At 40.5% G+C, this 18,922-nt stretch overlaps 2 protein-coding genes across 2 annotated transcripts in view; both read left to right on the top strand.

Moving 5' to 3' along the window:
• Positions 1–18,922, top strand: part of LOC110957620 (protein FAM83G) — a 216,228-nt gene that overhangs the window by 189,308 nt on the left and 7,998 nt on the right. The window lies entirely within an intron of this gene.
• LOC110958786 (protein kinase C beta type) overlaps positions 1–18,922 on the top strand; it is a 42,377-nt gene that overhangs the window by 11,750 nt on the left and 11,705 nt on the right. The window contains exon 3 of the mRNA XM_051951374.1: positions 17,048–17,130. Within this exon, the coding sequence (XP_051807334.1) occupies positions 17,048–17,130 (83 nt within the window). The remainder of the gene's footprint in view (positions 1–17,047; positions 17,131–18,922) is intronic.

Raw genomic sequence — 18,922 nt, forward strand, 5'->3', positions numbered from 1 at the left:
ACAGCTCACAGTGCATGTCAGAGCAAATGAGAATCATGAGGTGGAAGGAACTGCCCAAGGAGCTCAGAGACAGAATTGTGGCAAGGCACAGATCTGGCCAAGGTTACAAAAGAATTTCTGCAGCACTCAAGGTTCCTCAGAGCACAGTGGCTTCCATAATCCTCAAATGGAAGAAGTTTGGGACGACCACAACTCTTCCTAAACCTGGCCGTCCAGCCAAACTGAGCAATGGTGGGAGAAGAGCCTTGGTGAGAGAGGTAAAGAAGAACCCAAAGATCACTGTGGCTGAGCTCCAGAGATGCAGTCGGGAGATAGGAGAAAGTTCCACAAAGTCAACTATCCCTGCAGCCCTCCACCAGTCGGGGCTTTATGGCAGAGTGGCCCGACGGAAGCCTCTCCTCAGTGCAAGACACATGAAAGCCCGCATAGAGTTTGCCAAAAAACACATGAAGGACTCCCAGACTATGAGAAATAAGATTCTCTGGTCTGATGAGACCAAGATTGAACTTTTTGGTGTTAATTCTAAACAGTATGTGTAGAGAAAACCAGGCACTGCTCATCACCTGCCCAATACAATCCCTACAGTGAAACATGGTGGTGGGAGCATCATGTTGTGGGGGTGTTTTTCAGCTGCAGGGACAGGACGACTGGTTGCAATTGAAGGAAGGATGAATGTGGCCAAGTACAGAGATATCCTGGAGGAAAACCTCTTCCAGAGTGCTCAGGACCTCAGACTGGGCCGAAGGTTCACCTTTCAACAGGACAATGACCCTAAGCACACAGCTAAAATAACAAAGGAGTGGCTTCAGAACAACTCTGTGACCGTTCTTGACTGGCCCAGCCAGAGCCCTGACCTAAACCCAGTTGAGCATCTCTGGAGAGACCTCAAAATGTCTGTCCACCAACGTTCACCATCTACCTGACAGAACTGGAGAGGATCTGCAAGGAAGAATGGCAGAGGATCCCAAAATCCAGATGTGAAAAACTTGTTGCGTCATTCCCAAGAAGACTCATGGCTGTACTGCTGAAAAGGGTGCTTCTACTCAATACTGAGCACAGGGTCTGAATACTTATGACCATGTGATATTTCAGTTTTTCTTTTTTAATAAATTTGCAAAAATTTCTACATTTCAGTTTTTTTTTCTGTCAAGATGGGGTGCTGAGTGTACATTAATGAGAAATAAAATGAACTTTTTTGATTTTGGCAAATGGCTGCAATGACACAGAGAATGAAAAATTTCAAGGGGTCTGAATACTTTCCGTACACACTGTAGTTCCTTAAATGTGAACATTTTCGGAAAGTACCTTTTTTACACTGAAACAAAGGGAAATTTTTTTTAGTCGTTATTATGCTATGATTTTACCGATCACTTGAAGTCGGATTGGGCTGAATGTGGCCCTTGAACTAAAATGAGTTTGACTCCCTGGTTTAGACTGTAGTTAAGTTCAGCTCCAGAGATCGATTCAAAGAGGCTATTGTCCTGTGAAACCTTTAAATGTTTCCTGTGTTTTAATAAACTTACAAATTTTTATTACTCTGCCAAGGAGGCGGTGCCTCGGTGGAGTTACGTGATGATCGGCGTATGTTTGTCTGTTTTTCTGTCTGTTTGCAACATTACTCAAAAACGAACAAACAGATTTGGATGAAGGTCAGAAAAACACAAGGACCAGCTGATTAGATTTTGACAGTGATGCGGCTTATAGTCTGGTCCACCGATTTGTTAAAGATTTCTGTTTCATTGCAAGTTAACGTCATGCCGTCACTGTAACTATGACAACAAGTGAACACCACGTCAGCTGCCTGCTGCCGATCACATGATTGCAGTCCTACTACAAAAGGTTCGCTGTGGACTTATCGGGACTTATCCGTCGAAAATGATACAAGGAACAACTGATTAAATTGTGGGGGTGTTTCTGAGTCCCATTAATTCCTGGCGCCCACTACATATTTAGGTCACACAGTTAAGTATCCATACATAACGTACACATGCATAACACGCCTGTGCTCAGTGCAAGGTCACAGCTATGTTAAATGGCCATATTCTATGTTGCCGTGATTTCTGCCACAAATTTTTTCAAGGTTTCTGCTAGGGCTGCACTATATTGGAAATATATGCAATACGCGATATGGGTGTCAAGAACTGCGATATCGATATATATTGGTCTTTCATTCAAATAAATACACTTACATAAACTAATCTAGAAAAATTTCAGCGTATCAAAAAAAACCTTCTTTGCACACAACATTAACGGAAAGTGTGCATTTCACGATATAACGTGTAATGGCTGCAGTTCAACCTTGGTGGCACTTGGAAGTTTTTTCATATGGCGTAACAGAAGAAAAACTTTCACCAGTTGTTGTCTGTCTGCTTGCCTTTCATTTGTCTGCCTTCATCAGAGTATCTCGTGGTGTTTTAGATTGTAAGAAAATGGCATACAGTTCCTTGTGGTTGTGTTCAAGGTGGCTGTGCAGATTTGTAGTGTTTCCTTGCGACATAGCCACAACTTTTCAGCATGAAAGTACTTGTTTCTGACTTGTCCTGTCTCTTAAAGCCCTAGTACTCCCAAATTTTGGAGGTGCAGTGTTTTTAAAGCACAAGTTGTTCCTTACAGTCGTCTTTCTCGTGTCCTGCCATGTTGTGTTGTAGTGCTTTCCCTTTCCGCTGAGAGCACGAGGCTCGCTCTAGCCAATAGCAAAAGTGCTATTCGGGATGGGGGGGGGTTTAAGGTTGCGCTCAATTGGTCACAAGAAAACGTCTATGTATGCAAAAAGCATGATTTATACATCTAAATAATCATAAAATTATTGCGCAACTTTGTGATATGGATATCGCACTTGCCATTATCGCACTAACGACATTTTTTCAATATATTGTGCAGCCCTAATTTCTGCCGTCGGAAATGATACGACTGAGCAGCCTTGGTGGAGTACTGTGTGTTCTGTGTGCTTTTCTTGTTTCAGCTGGATTAGCCAGTGTTTCTAGGCATGGTGGGCTTTCTTTTTAGTTTCTGTATTATTGTCAATCAATGTTTCAGATTTTATTTGCTGACAAGATGGGATACATGCTAGTTTGTTGTGAGCTACCAGAATTGTGTATCCACTGTTGCTGTATTATAGTGACTGAATAGGGTTGTTGAAATTATCTGTCAACGAAGAGACATAAGAAGGCTTCTATTATAATTACTGGAAGTGGCTGCAACAGGTGTAAGAGCAGTGCTAAAGTGGTGTGCATGCAAACACAGAAATATGTGTTTCTATTTTTTTAAACGAATTGTGGACGGACACCCCCATTACACAGAAATGGACTGTAAAGTGGATTGTTTAAAAAACACTACCAATATATTGGTCTTGATCAAACTGTCCACATTCATTTTTGCTAGTAAGAGTTGACAGTTGCTTACCAACTTTATCCTTTACATACATGGTTACCCACAACATTAAAACCAGCATGACATCTGTGTAGGTCAGTTCTGACATATCGGGGCAAAGATACAGGATCTCTAGTGGCAGCGTCAGGAAGCTAGCAGATCTTTTGGGTTCTGTGGGTTTCAGGGTTTGGCTTTGGCCTGGATTGGACTTGTTTCCCGAAGCATCTCATTGATGAGCCTCTTAATTGGGATTTAGGGAGTTTGGAGGGTGTGTCAGTGCCTTGAACTCTTGGTTGTGTTCCTGGAGCTGTTCTTTAGCAGGTTTTGAGGTGTAGTGGGGTACATTGTCTTTCTGGGGGATTGTTGTTACCCAAGAGAAGTTTTCTTGGTCTGGAACAATGTTTAGGTAGGTGGTACATGTAAAAATAATATCCAGATGAAAGCCAGGACCCAAGGTTTCCTAGCAAAATATTGCATTATTTTGAAAAAAAAACAGTGTTGTACACTTTAGCTGGCCATGGTTTTAATTTTGTGGCTGGTCAGTGTACTCTGCTGTTGTTTCTAGATGCATGTTACACAAAGAATGAAACTTCACAACGCTGTGCTGAGTCCAGAAACTGAGGACACAACATTCAGTGAAATGAAATGAACACACACAGTCTTGTTTCAGCTTAACCCTAGACTGCACACATACGCTGCAGGTGTGACCACTAGAAACATGCTTTCCATTTCAGTCTGTCTGCATTATACTTTCAGTGTCGCTAAATACTCAAGAGTTGCACATTTGATTATTCCTCCTACATTAGTGTAACTTGGCTCTTGCCTCTCACATGATAAAGTGTCACAACCTCAGTGACTAAAAGGCTCAAATGCGTCAAGAATGCCAAAACAAAAAATCTACGAAAACTCATTTCCCAGCTTGAAGTGTTGCTTTTGACTGAATTGAGGCTGTGGTTGTTTCGTAATCCTGACTGATAAGTGGCTGAATTGGTATCTCTGTCATTGATTGGATGGCTGGTCTCACGTATTGATTAATATATTTGTTGTTGATGCTGTGGTTGAGAAAACAAACAGAACTAAAGAGTCCAACTTTGATCTAGGACTAACCCAGACAATACTTAGACCCCGATTCCAACAGACTTGGCTTTTATTTGAACTTTTTCCTTCTTTTCACAAAGAGGTCTTTTGTTTTTCCCTGGATGTCAAAGTTTACTTCCCCTCTCGTCCTAAGGTGAGCTGTTTCGTACCAGATGACCTGAGCAACAAGACAACACTCGACTCGATTAGACCGAGCAGAACTTGGGCTGGTTTGGTGCAGCTACTGGGTTGAGTGAAATTACAACCTGTTGGTCGGTGAGCTTTTTACGATGGGTGGATTATTGATTTATTGACAGGAACATTTTTAACTGATGCTAAGTTTTCTAATTATTTGAAGTGGTTTTTTTTGCCATTTATGACCTGATGCTACAGTTCCATTTGGCTTTATGGTGCTTTAGAGTGACTTTCAATCCATGTTTAGCCATCTGGGGCCTCATTTATAAAACATTGTGTAGGATCCATAGTAAAAGTTTGCGTACGCTGAAAATCTGAAATGGGCGTATGCCCTTCGCCCATGATTTGTAAAACTGTGCGTAAGCACAGCTGCACGCAATTTCTTGATAAATCACACACCAGCTGGAAGATCGCACAGGTGGATCCACCTCACATTCCGCCCACATTTTACCATGAATGGTCAATGCAAAGTAACTCATGAATGTATGTGTATATAAATAAGCTGCTGATTCATGGCATTTTAGCAGTGCCGGCCTGCAGTCTTTTCCCCACACTGCTGTGCGTCAGGATGAATTAATCATTAATTAATCAGGCCACCCTGGCACTAAATTTGTTATGATCATGTCCGATGTACAAATAATTTGTACACTGATTGAATGTACATTTTTTCGGTTCACATAGACAAATTTATTTTCACTCGGAGCCCTTACAGCAACATGAGTGCAGTCAGTTACGCCGATTACATTTGGGAAACCGGACATTGCTGCAAATTGCTGTTTAATGTTGGCCTGTTCACCCACAGTGTAAGGAAACCTGATGTATTGACTGGTCATGTTTATAATGTCATCCAAAACAGCTGGCATTACTGCGCTGAGGGATGGTTGTGATATCCCAGACCGAAAGGACATCATTTAACTGTATATCAGACCCAGATAGGATTTAGACAACAAATGTAACCTCATATATTCTTCATATATAACACATACCTGTCGACCACTTCCCGCTGGAAGGAGCCGGTGTCGCCCCGAGTCGTCAGCTCCTGTGTCTGTACTGGGATGGCGTGGTTTCGGCGGGGGGGGGTCGGTCTAAAACGGCCCAGTTCAGCACATAGATCCAAGAGTACTGCTCTAGGGAATCTGAATCGGCTTATTAGCCAGGAAATCCCCGTTATCCCTAAAATGTCTCTCCATTCTTAACGTGATCTTCCAGCAATGCCAGCGCATCCATTGTGCCACATTACGCACGGCTGTCACCTGCTATTTATCCGCTTGATCAGCGATTGAACTGATTGTCACATGCCTTTTCCAAATTAGTAATCAATCAGTGCCACTCACCGCTCTATATCATTTGAAGATGGAAGTTTGATATATTAACATAGTTCTGCAAATACAGTCGTAGGCCGAATTGGCGCACTGTAGGAACATCTACAACAATGAGGGTTTATGATTATCCGGCTCTACAAGTCTAATATGTGATGACAATAAAGGTTTGAGATCAATCTGGTTTCAATTCACCACTTCACCGTCCGGCACTGCCGTTCCCTCTGTCTCCAAAATGTGCTTAAGCAAGCATCGGTGCGCACATTCTCACGTCAAGTTTGCTTTTAGAAATCACAATGAACACAGCGTACACCACTTTCTACGCAAAGGTTGTGATTTACGCCACTTTCTAGCCCTGTTTTGTGCGTACACAAGCTTTATAAATGAGGCCCCTGGTCCTTAGCCTTACAGCAGTGGTACTCAACCTTGTCCTAATCAGGAGACACATTGACGAAAAACTATTTTTGTAAGAGCCACAATCCAAAAACGCTCCTTTCCTTTCCTCCCTGAAACCATTATGCATTTGAGAATATGGAGAATAGTAATATGTTACTAAAGAATGAAAATCATAATGTACAGTGCAATAACTGATTTATTACTTTCACTGCAACCACAAAACACACATTGCTGATCATCACTGCCCGTAACAGCAGGTACAGTAACAGACAGCATGTTTACTGATCATCACAGTCCATATAACAGCAGATTATAGACAACAGGGGTTGTCAGAAGAGTAATGTTGTACTTACTGCACACTCAATGTGATTTCTGACACATCTTCTGACTCACAAGGGATTTGAAGTTGGGCTCTGCGCTGGAAACGGCGATCTGAAGGGCCTCTTGTGTGCTGCAGACTCAATCTGTTTCGGTTGCGACATTTTATTTTTGAGAGCGCAGAGAATGCTGCTTCACACCGGTATGGGGACGGAAACCTTGAGATGATGCGTCTTGCCAGTCTGGAGATATTTGGTAGATGCCCCACCAGTTTCCAAAAGTCCACGACATCTGTAGTCCGAAACTGACGCTGAAGTTCATCTTACCTCTTTAACTCCACGAACTCCATTTGAAGCTGCACAAGTCCGAGCTGGTCGCTTATTTGCTTCATTTCATTGACCTCAATCAGGAATGGGTTTTTCACAAGTAGAAAAATATTGCTATGGTCCTTGAAGTTGTGGAATCTTGTGTAGTTTTGCTTGAGCTCAGTTAGCACATCACAGAATTGTGATTGACAGGCCAGGAGAGCGTCTGCATGCATCACCATCACTTTCTGTACGGTGGGGAAGAAACGGTAATCAGAACCATGGACACTTTGTTCGAGTACATCCAGTTTGTCAGAAAATACTCTGACAGCCGTGTAGAGCTCATACACGGTCTTGTTTCTTCACTTCATCTTGAGATTAAGTTCGTTTAAGTGCTGCGTAATGTCACACAGGAACGCAACAGACAGCACCCACTCTTTATCATCCAAAAAGGAAAATCGGGAAGTCTCCCCTTGGCCTACAATGAAGGATTTCAGGGTTCAAGCAGGTCCATGAAATGTGCAAGCATACGTCCTTTAGACAGCCATCTTATCTCGGTGTGTAACACCAAATCTCCATAGTGAGTGTCAAACTCCTCACACAGCAGTTTAAAATTTAAGTGGTTTCTTGCACGGGCCCTGATATAATTAACCACTTCAATTACATTTGCCATCACTTCATTCAGATATTTGAACTTAGCAAAGAAGGCTTGTTGATGCACAATACAATGGTATGAGAAAATACCCTCAGTAGCAACCCCGCCGTTTTTCAGTGTTTCAGCTTTCAGCAAAGCCACAGCTCCGTTCCTCTTACCAAGCATCGCCGGTGCGCCATCTGTTGTGAATGCTGTGATTTTTTTTTTCTGGTCCAATGTTAACCTTTTCTAATGTTTCCAGCATAGCGTTTTTTATTTCAATGCCAGTTGTTCCATTTTCCAGTGAAACCATGTCAAGCAGTTCTTCTGTAATGTCAAACTTACTGTTGATTGCTCGGATAAAGATGAGTAATTGTGGCGTGTCATTGATATCCAAGCTTTCGTGCATTGCAAGGCTGACAAACTCAGCGGATGACAGTTTATCCTTAAAGGGGAACTTCGGTTTTTTTCAACTTGGGGTCTGTTTCCATATGTAATTTCATACATGTGAGTGATGGAAAAATGAATTTTTGACATAGCTCCAGTATTTAGCCAGGCAGGCAGCTTAGCAGCTCAGCTAACAGCTCGGCTAGCGAAAAGTATGGGGCAGCTGGCCCCCCCGTGTCAAAGTCCGCCCTAACATGCTTTTTGCCCCACACTGACTGGCTCAGATTTCGCGAGCTCTCGCGCAATTTCGGAACAAGATTTGCGTTCTAGCGTCCTGAGATTTGGATACAGACCACAACAAAGAGCGATCGCCAGGTAATGTGGAGGTTTTCGTTCACTTCTCATCTCTAGTATGTTGTGGGACACTCGTTGAGACTATCTGAGCCGGTCAGTGTGGGGCAAAAGCACGTTAGGGTGGACTTTGACGTGCTTTTGTGGGACACTCATTGAGACTATCTGAGCCGGTCAGTGTGGGGCAAAAGCACGTTAGGGTGGACTTTGACGCGGGGGGGCCAGCTGCCCCATACTTTTTGCTAGCCGAGCTGCGAGCTGAGGTGCTAAGCTGCCTGCCTGGCTAAATACTGGAGCTATGTCGAAAATTCATTTCTCCATCACTCGCATGTATGAAATTACATATGGAAACAGACCCCAGGTTGAAAAAAAACGAAGTTCCCCTTTAAGAGTATGTGCAATGTTCTCTGAAATGTCTGATGCCCTCCTAGCAACAGTAGAATCCGACAGTTGAGTTTTTTTTGCCTCTCGTTCCAGGTCTTTTTTCTCAGGAAACAACGTTGAACAAGCTAGCACTATGCAATCCTTCACCATTTCTCCATCAGTATATGGCTTCATCTTTTTCATCAGTTCATGTGTGATTTTGTAGGATGCCTCTGTCGCTCTTTCACTCGCATATGTGTGGAATAAGTTCTTTTGAGCAGTTCGGTTCTGTTTGAGTCTCGCCAGCTTTTCCGCCCTCAGCTCTCCACCTTTCGGAAAGTCGGTACTGAACTTCGGGTGTTTTGTGTCGTGATAGCGCTGCAAATTGGACCTTTTAAATTGTGAAATGACGTTGTCACAAAGTAGGCAGATGCATTTTCCCAAACCAGTGGAGACGAAGAAAAACTCGAGTTCCCAGTCCTCTTTAAATGCTCGATATTCCTCTTCATATTTTCGTTTCTTATATTCCTTTGCCATTTTTGCATAGGCCTCGTGCTGTAAGCTAGTTTTCCCAGTGTGATGGAGCATTATCTCGCGCAACCTGCAATCAGAGCGCGAAACCTGAAAAAATTTGTGATTGGTTGCTCAGAGGAATGGGGGGGCGGCTTAATAGACTGATGTGTGAGTTGTGAGTGATAATGAAATGATGAATTCTGCTGACAATGTTTTTGGTTTTTTTTGGTTTTTAAAGATTTTTTTAGATGATTTTTTTAAGTGGGACTTAAAAGAGCCGCAACTCGTCTTAAAGGAGCCGCATGCGGCTCGCAAGCCGCAGATTGAGTATCGCTGCCTTAAAGGTTTGTTTTGCTTTAGAGCTGGTGGAGACCATAAACTGATCTAGAAGAGAGTGAATGTCAGCCTTAGATTTACCAAGCAGACACAAAATCAACTTAAAATACCCAAGTGGCTGCAAAACAATGCCTTTTTTGTTTTTTCCTTTTTGGTATATTTGTGTTTTTTGGAGGAAACTTTGGAGAAGAGACGGCAATAACATGCAAGTCAGAGAACTCAGGTGGTTTATCAATTTATTGATGGGAAGATTTACAACTGATGCTAAGTTTTCTAATTATTTAAAGTGACATTTAAGACCTGAAGCCACAGCTCCATTTGGCTTTATGGTGCTTTAGGGTGACTTTCAGTCCATGTTTATCCATCCGTATAATTTCATTTTGGTCTACTTGCTTTTGTAGCGTTGTTTTCTGTTTGTTTTTTTTTGTCATCAAAAAGCCCTATAAACCAACTGAACAGTACCTGCTCAGGCAATAGACACAATTAGGGACTAACAGTGAAGCACTTATTAACTTATGAGGAACATATTTGCCTGAAGAACTGGTGGAGCTCATAAACTGAGCTAAAAGAGAGTAAATATCAGCCTTAGATTTACCAAGTAGGCACCAAAGTCAACTTAAAATACCCAAGTACCCAAAACAATGACATTTTTGGGGTAGTTTTGCATTTTTTTAAGGAAACTTGGGATTAGAGAGATGCCAATAAGATGCAACTCATGTATAAATAAATGTTTTGAAGACTAATTTATGTGGATTATCGATTTATTGTCAGGAAGATTTGCAACTGATGCTAAGTTTTCTAATTATTTAAAGAGATATTTATGACCTGACGCTACAGCTCCCTTTGGCTTTATGGTGCATTGGAGTGAGTTTCAGCCCATGTTTAGCCATCCAGTCCTTAATCTGATAGTTTTATTTCGATCTGCTTGCTTTTGTAAAGGTGTTTTTTGCCAGAAAGGAAGTTTTTGTTCCATTAAAAGCCTCTATAAACATACTGATCACTACCTGCTCAGCAGATAGACACCATTCGAGATTAACTGTTGAACACAGTGGAGCATTTATCAGCTCCAAGGACCATATTTGCCTCAAGAGCTGGTAGAGACCATAACCTGAGCTAAAAGAGAGCTTAAAATTAAAATCAACTTAGAATACCCAAGTGGCTGTAAAGCAAGAGTTCTTTTTTAGAATTTTTTTCATTTTCTGGAAGAAACTTGGGATTAAAGAAAAGGCAATATAACTCAAATATAAACAGGTTTTTAAAGACTAATTTAGGTGGAGTATTGATTTATTGACAGAAAGATTTGCCTCTGAAGCTGAATTTTCTAATTATTTTACGTGGGTGTTGGACATTTATGACCTGAAGCTCCTTTTGGCTTTATGGTAGAGTGAGTTTCAACCCACGTTTAGCCATCTGGTCCTTATGTTTACAGGTTTATTTTACTTTAGGACTGGTGGAGACCATAAACTGAGCGAAAAGAGAGGGAATATCAGCCTGATATTTACTAAGTTGGCACAAGATGAACTCAAAATACTGAAGTGGCTGAAAAATACCAAAATTAAGTGATTATTCAGATTTAAACAACCTTAAACAGGAGATTATTACAGTTTCATCCTTTCATTTTGAATTAATTTGCTGTTATTTTCTCGTTATTTAAATTGCTATCCAACGCAAAAATCTTTGGGTGAATTTTATAGAAACAGCAAATTATTACAACTGAGAGGCTGTTCTCGTTTAAATACCCTTAGCTTAGTAGAACCAGATGCAATCAAGTATTATGGTTCTTTTTAATTCAGCCGATGCAGGTTTGGCTGCCATCTTTACAACAATTTTTCTTTTTCTGACGAGTAGCAGAGATCTCAGCTGTCAGGAATTTCCTGCTATTTTCATCTGTTAATTACGACTAAAGGTGACGAGAACAGATTTTCTCACTCGGCTGCTCGTAATTATGTTCTGACATGAATTCAGCCCTCAGCGGAGTCTTCGGAGAGACATTCCGTAGCACCGTCTTATCTCGGCGTTTCAGCTTATTCAGGCGAGTGGAGGCCTGAGTGATGATTACAAGTGTCTCCGTCTGTGGTTTGTGAACTGGTAGTCATCCAAGATGGAGGAATTTCCCGGTGCTCCTCCTGTCAACGCCGGCAGTTCACCGTGGGAACCTTGTTTTTGGGGGGCTGGCTGTGATTTGGCGTTGACACTGTCAGTCAGTGTGTGTGTGTGTGTGTGTGCGTGCGTGTGTGTGCGTGCGTGCGTGTGTGTGTGTGTGGACATGACTGTAGGGCTCAGCCTGGTTGCCAGGCAACAGAGCAAAGACCTCCTTACCAGGTCACTAGGCCTGTCTTTCAGCAGTGTGTGCGTATGTGCATGTGTGTTTGTGTGCAAGTGACAGAGCAAATTTAATGGAGTAAAAAAAAAAGCTTTTGAGTGTGACTGCGTACTTCATTTCCACATTTCTCTTTCTGACAAACACACAAATGAATCTCCGCCTCCTCGCGCTGCCTCAAACCCAGCTGTGGCCCATCTCGTCCTGCCCACACACACACGTTTATCTTTGTGAGGACCCTTGTTGGCAGAATGCATTCCTTTAGCCTCTTAACCTAAAGAGTTGGTTGTGTCATTGCTTCTTATTTTGCGTCTTTAATGTTCTGTCGACTTGTCTTAGAGTATTGAAGCCCTTTTGCTACCTGTCGCCTCTTCCTAATGTGTATGTCACCCAGCAAAGTGTTCTGATTGCTCTGTAATTTACCTTATTTTTCTTTGTTTGTTTATTTGGCTTAAAACCATGACCTAAGCATTAATTCTGTTCCACTTAATGTGAATAAGTGCACTCGTATGACAATACAGAACCTTGAATCCTTCATTCATAGATAATTGGCTAAACTACGGTTTGACCGACATGGAGTTTGAAAAGGCCGATACGGAGGCTGATTATTGGTAATCAATTACGGCCAATATAAATTAAATGTTAAGTTTTAACAGCATGTGATAGCAGAGAACCTATCATTCATAGATAGGCTTCTTCATTAATGAGGGTAACTGTAACTGAATATAGATAAAATAGGAATAGCAGTGATTAAATTAGGATGCTCTCAAATAAGATTAATCAATTTGTATCCTGCAGTTATGTCTGCTCTTCCTCTGTTTTCTTAATCTTTCACTGTTCTGCCACTTTTATTGCAAACTAAAGTCCAGATCTTAAAGTTTTAGTATTGTTTTTCAGACTCCGTTTAAGGTTAATCTGTGACTGCCTTCTAACTTTGTCGCTAGCCGTTAGCGTAGCCTTACCCACCTTAATGGTATGTCTCCACAGGGGTGGTTTCCCAACATCAGACACCTGATAGACGGGTCACACGACAGGCGCTTTACCCTCATTCCTATTGAGATGTTGGACCAACATGGTGGCTCGGTTGCAAAAACACTTCAGCAAAAAACTGAAAACATTTGAAGTTAGAAATAAACTGCTGAATCTGTCATCGTTTAGTTCAACTACGGCTAGTTCAGAGTTTATACGAAATTTTCGCGAGGCATTGAACCTCCGCTCAATGTGCCTCATCAGCATAAAGTTGAGGCTAGTTCATGTAAATGAGCTAACTGCTGACAAAACGCTCGAAATGCAGTGTGGGGTGTTTCAAGTATACAACTAGAAAAGCATTTAGAGAGCACAGTACTTGGCCAAAGCTGTTCATTCACCCATATGGCAATGTCAGATGTTTTTTTTTTTGTTTTTTTTAGAAATGTAGCATTTGTTTATTAGTTATTGATTATCAGAAATCACAGCAACATAGAATGTGGATATTTAATATGGATGTAACCACAAACAAAATGACCTTACGGTGACCACAGGTGTGTGATATGCATGTGTACGTTATGTATGGATGGTGAATCGCGTGACCCAAATATGTAGCAGTGGCAGGAATTGATGAGACTCGGAAGCACTCCCATAATTTAATCAATTGTTCCTTGTATCATTTCTGACAGATAAATCCCGATAAGTTTGCAGCGAATCATTTGTAGTAGGAATACAATCATGTGATCGTCAGCAGGCAGCTGACGTAGTGTTCAGTTGTTGTCATGGTTACAGTGATGCCGTGCTGTTATCTTGCAATGATACAGAAATCTTTAACAAATCCATGGATCCAGACTATAAGTCACATCACTGCCAGAATCTAGTCTCAATTGGTCCTTGTGTTATTTCTGACCTTCCCTGAAAATTCATCCAAATCCGTTTTTTAGTAATGCTGCTAACAGAGAGACAAACAAACGTACGCCGATCGTCACATTCCTCTGCCACGTTCCTTGGCAGAGTAATGGAAAGCATTAAACTTACAAATACTGTGGACAAGTACCATAAGAGTAGATACTTTCCTGGTTGTGTTCAATTTTTGCTGCTTGAGACATTTCTGAGTCCACAAAGTGACGACAGGCATCAGACCTGACGTAGCGTATTTAATTTATCAGTAATAAATTGGAAAAATGCCAAATATCAGCCATGATAATCGGACAGTAATCAATCTATCCCTAGTCTAAATCGAAGTCTCATCCTAACTCAAACTTGAGCCTAAGACCAACTCTGCACCTTCACACAACCCCTGTGAAGCTCTGTTTGATCACAATGTTCCAAGAATGTCCTCACTCAGCTGTCTCAGATTGGTCTTTTGTCTTGTTTTTTTCTTCTTTCTATTTTCCATTTTTCTCATTGTGGTTTGTTGCCTCATTTGCATTTAATTCAGCCTTCTTCACCTCAAGTCACTGCTCTGTTTGTGGCATCGTATCCAGTTAAAAAAAAAAAAAGAAAAAAAATTTTCACTAAAGTGACTTCTGCACAAACACTTGCAAACCAACACAAGCGCTCTGTTGCTTAACTGCTAGAAAACCTGTGGAAATAGCCTTCAGTTGCCACGGTGCCTCATGAAAATGTAATGAGAAGGTGAATAATTAAGCTTAAAGCAGGGAGTAATGTCACCCCGTGTGTGTGTGTTTGTTCTTTTTTTATTAGGAACTGGCTTGTAATTGCAGTCTGGCAGAATTGTGAGCCACAATAACATCCTTATTCCAATTTAAGGTAATACTGCAAGTCATGGTGAAGTGGAAGTGGTTTACAATGCACTGCGCTTGGTTTTCATGTAAAAATACTCCAGTTATATGAGGCTGAACCACAAAGTCAGGCTGCTGCAGAGGAGACTGTCCTGCTCAGATCTGCCCTATTTATCTAAATGGAGTTCTGCTGTTGGTCATGTTCACATCTTCGTCTGCAGGAAGCAGCTGATCAAAATTTAAAGGGATGGATTGTTCTTTATTTGCATCTGACCTGACCTCAGTGTGCAGTGTGAAGGCATCTTAGCCGCTCTGTTGCTGGATTTCTGTACAATTTCTAGCAGCTCTGCTTTAGTGAATGAGTGAAAATCCCACCGCTGTTTCTTAAATCTGAAGTCCAACCAAAACTATTCCGTTAACTATCAGAGAAAACTGTTTAATTAAAAATGGATTATTAAATCCGACAAGCGTTGCATGGAAAGAGTTTTGACATACAAAAATAATGGTGATTTTATTACCTAAGGACTGAGGTAAACGACTAACTATAGTGTTCACACACGGTACAGTAAATACTTTTTGATTTTATCATAAATATAATTTTCTATTAGCCTAGCCGCGCTAGACCCATGCTCTGAAGATGCAAGGGTCTTGGCACGCTCGACAGAGAGGGAGGCGGGCTAAAAGGTTGTCTATCAAATCACTCTGCAGCAATTGGGTAGGTATACAACCAATCAGCGCAACGAATAGGCTCCTTGAGCGCCGGAAATCAGAGGATGCAGTAGTTCGGTGAAGCCTTATTTATACAGTCAATGGGTGAAGCTCAAGTATATTACAGACATGTTAACAGAAAGATTATTCAGAGTCGGTGCTAATGGAGCTCAATGACTGTTGTCGTTTTTGTTGTCGACCCTGGCAGAGAATTAAATTCGTTGCCGTGGGTTGTCTAGCGCGGCTAGGCTAGTTGTTTCTGGTTGTTTCTGTCAGAATCGACGCGCCTCTGTCGTCACTTAGTTACGCCCGCCTTCTGACTCTACATTTCATGGTGATTCATCTGGCCAGTTTTAGGAGCATCCAACCTTGAGGCTTATGGCAAATGACCCACCCTGGCGGAGAATTAAATTCGTTGCTGTGGGTTGTCTAGCGTGGCTAGGCTAATTTTCTATCCTTACAGGTTCATTTTAATCTCTAATAAATTGTGCTTCTGCCCCTTTACACCATAGTTAAGTGTAGACCTAATAAAGAGTCATCAATTAATCAGAACTGACAGAAAATCTATTGATGATTTGTCTTTTGATCACCAAACAAATGAAAAGCAGCTCTCTTTAATGAATTAATAATAATCCATCTACAGTTTCTCAAAACTCAAGTCCGAACAAAACTATCTGAGAAAGTATTTAATAAACAGGAAATGATTAAATTCAAGAAGCTCTAAATGGAGAACTTTCTGGATTTTGACATAAAGAAATGACGATTTTATTACCTAAGGACTGAGATAAATGACTAAGTATGGTGTTTATACAAAGCCCTGTCACCTAGCAGTTAATATTTTTTGATTTTATTATCAGAAACATAATTCTCTGTGCTTATGGATGCATTTTAATGTCTAATAAAATTGTTCCTCTGGGATTTTACACTGTAGTGAAATGTAGATTTAAAAAAACAGATGTCAATTAATCGATTAGCTGACAGAAAATCAATGGATAACTTTTGTGTTTTGATCATCAAACGCAGTGAAAATAGCTCTTTGAATGTAAATAATTTCTGGCATTCTTTTTTTTTTTAGAGGCAAACAGAATCTCTTTTTGTTTTAAACTACTGACTGGACAAAATAAGACATTTAATTGTGTTAGTATGGAAAATTCTGATATTTTCTTCTTTGCTAAAGAAAATAATCAACCGATTGTTTTAAGTTTGTGACCGAAATACACAAATGGATAAGAATTTTTCTTTGTTTTTTCCAGCCTTCAACGCCTGAGCATCCAAAAATACGAAGCATTTTTTCTGTCCTGCTAGATTCCCAATATGAAAAGATTTATTTCTTTATAAAGGGGACCGGCAGGCATGTGCTATTTCAAGCTGAGAGTACGAATGCTGTTTCTTTCCGTCTTTCACTACCGAATGATCTCCAGCAGTGAGCAGGAACATGCAGTCAGATCACCAGGTATAGAGCCCGCTGCCATTTAAAGCTGCTAACGTGGGAAGTTTCCTCTTGCTGGGTGTGATTATAAGACGTCCGGGTATGCTCATGGTTAAATATAAAATCGCCTAAACTGAAGCAAGAAATGTAGGACAAAATATAGACACTGGAGAAGAAACTGCTGAAATATGAGGGCCCTATTGTGCCGTGACTAATGCCACATAATTGACGTATTGATTCATCTCTGTGTTGCTGTTTTTGGCACTGCAATGAGTTGATATTCACTTGTTTTTTTTCTTTCACTTTTCCACTTCAGTGTGCTGTTTTGTGGTCCACAAGCGCTGTCATGAATTCGTTACCTTTTCCTGTCCGGGGGCCGACAAGGGACCTGCTTCCGACGTAAGTAAAGAAAACACACAGAGAAACACACACAGCTCGCTTTATTTAATCTGTCGCTCTTTATTTTTAGCTTGACTTTGAAATTTTTTGGTGGGAGTCCATGGTGAGGCCAATCGCTCTGCTAATGTGTTCCAGTTAAACGTTTTGTTCTGCTGTCGAGTGGTTGTTGTTGATAACAAAATGAGCAAAGACAAGGCAGTTTAAAAATCAGAATCAGAAATACTATATTGATAAACATAAATAGACAAATATGTCCAAAAATCATAAACATAAGTACAAAATGTGACCTAAAAATAAAGAGAAAATGTCCTAAAAATATAAACATAAATAGATAAATGTGAACTAAAAATGTAAACGTAAGTTAAAAAATGTCCTAAAACATAAACATAAGTAGATAAATATTAACTAAAAATAATAACGCAAGTTGAAAAATGTGAACTAAAAATACAAATAAAAATAGAAAAATGTGCCCTAAAATATAAACAGAAGTAGAAAAATATGAACTAAAAATATAGAAAAATATTATCTAAAAATATAAAAATGACTGGAAACATTTTTTTCTGTTATATGAGGAAGTTTGGACACTTTGTGGTAAATTCTGGTAAAAGACATGCTTAAGATAAAAAAATATAATTTCCCATCTATTTTAAAAGGACCCCAGTTATTCTCAGGGTATTCTGGTTGTTTTTCTCTGTGTGTGTTGCTGAAAAACACAAAGAGCGAAGTCAGCACTGACTCTTGGTTTCTGCATGTGCTGCACACACTGTGGTAACCTCCTGACCTCCCTCCTGCTGACATCTCAGCCCTGAATCACATTAAACACGTCTGTAAAGGAAAAAAAATGCTGCTTGGCTGCCTCAGGTTAATGAGCCAATATCCCTCTTTCAATTTGTGAGTCAGTGCCGGCTTTCAAGTCATATGATGGATGTTTATTAATCTCCAACTCTTCTGTCTTTGTTTTTCTTATATCATCAAAGCTGTTTTGTTGTGTCCTATTTTTGTGCACTCGGTTAAGCCTCGATTTCCTCTCTCTCCCATTTGTTTTGTTTTTGTTTTCTGTTATGGTGTAGGCAATACTTAAAAGATCTACTCAAGTAGACAAAAACTTGAATTCCTCTTAGAGTCATACCCTAAACCCAACAGGAAGTCCGCCATTTTGAATCCATTGTCACATTTTTTGATTATTTTGGCCATTTTCAGGGGTTGACTTTGGATCAGGGATAAGTCCAAGAGACCTCAAATTTGACCACCACATAAAACAGGCCTTAGTAATAAAAATGTATCAAATTCTTCTGCAAAACTCAAAAGGCTGGGGTGCGAGGGCCTGTTCAACACTGCTTGCAGCTTTAAGTATAATTTTTGCTCTCTGTAAAGGAGGCAATGTTTAAGAGATCAATTCAGGTGGACAAAAACTTGAATTCTTTTCACCTCCACTGTATTGGGGTGGCATAACTGCTCTTTAATCTTTCCTTATGCAGTGCAATTTTATCTCTACTCTTGTTACACATTGCATTCTATTTGGACCCGAGGTGTGAGGACACTCTTGGAATGCAAGGAATTATATTTTGTTGTTATCATACAGTGGTGGAAAGAAGTTTTCGGACACCCCATGCATTTGTGAAATATTGCATAAAGAATCACTCTTTGGTCTTCAAGTGCAATTTCTTTTAGTATGGTCACGGCCAGAGTACGAAACAATCCTAAAGAAGCCATTAAAAGCTTAAAATTGATTGGTTCCATAAAAATAAATAAGAAATTTTGAGTATTGGGTCATTTTGGTACCAGTGATCCA

Source organism: Acanthochromis polyacanthus, chromosome 7, assembly GCF_021347895.1.
Source record: "Acanthochromis polyacanthus isolate Apoly-LR-REF ecotype Palm Island chromosome 7, KAUST_Apoly_ChrSc, whole genome shotgun sequence".
In the NCBI taxonomy this organism is placed as follows: domain Eukaryota; kingdom Metazoa; phylum Chordata; class Actinopteri; family Pomacentridae; genus Acanthochromis; species Acanthochromis polyacanthus.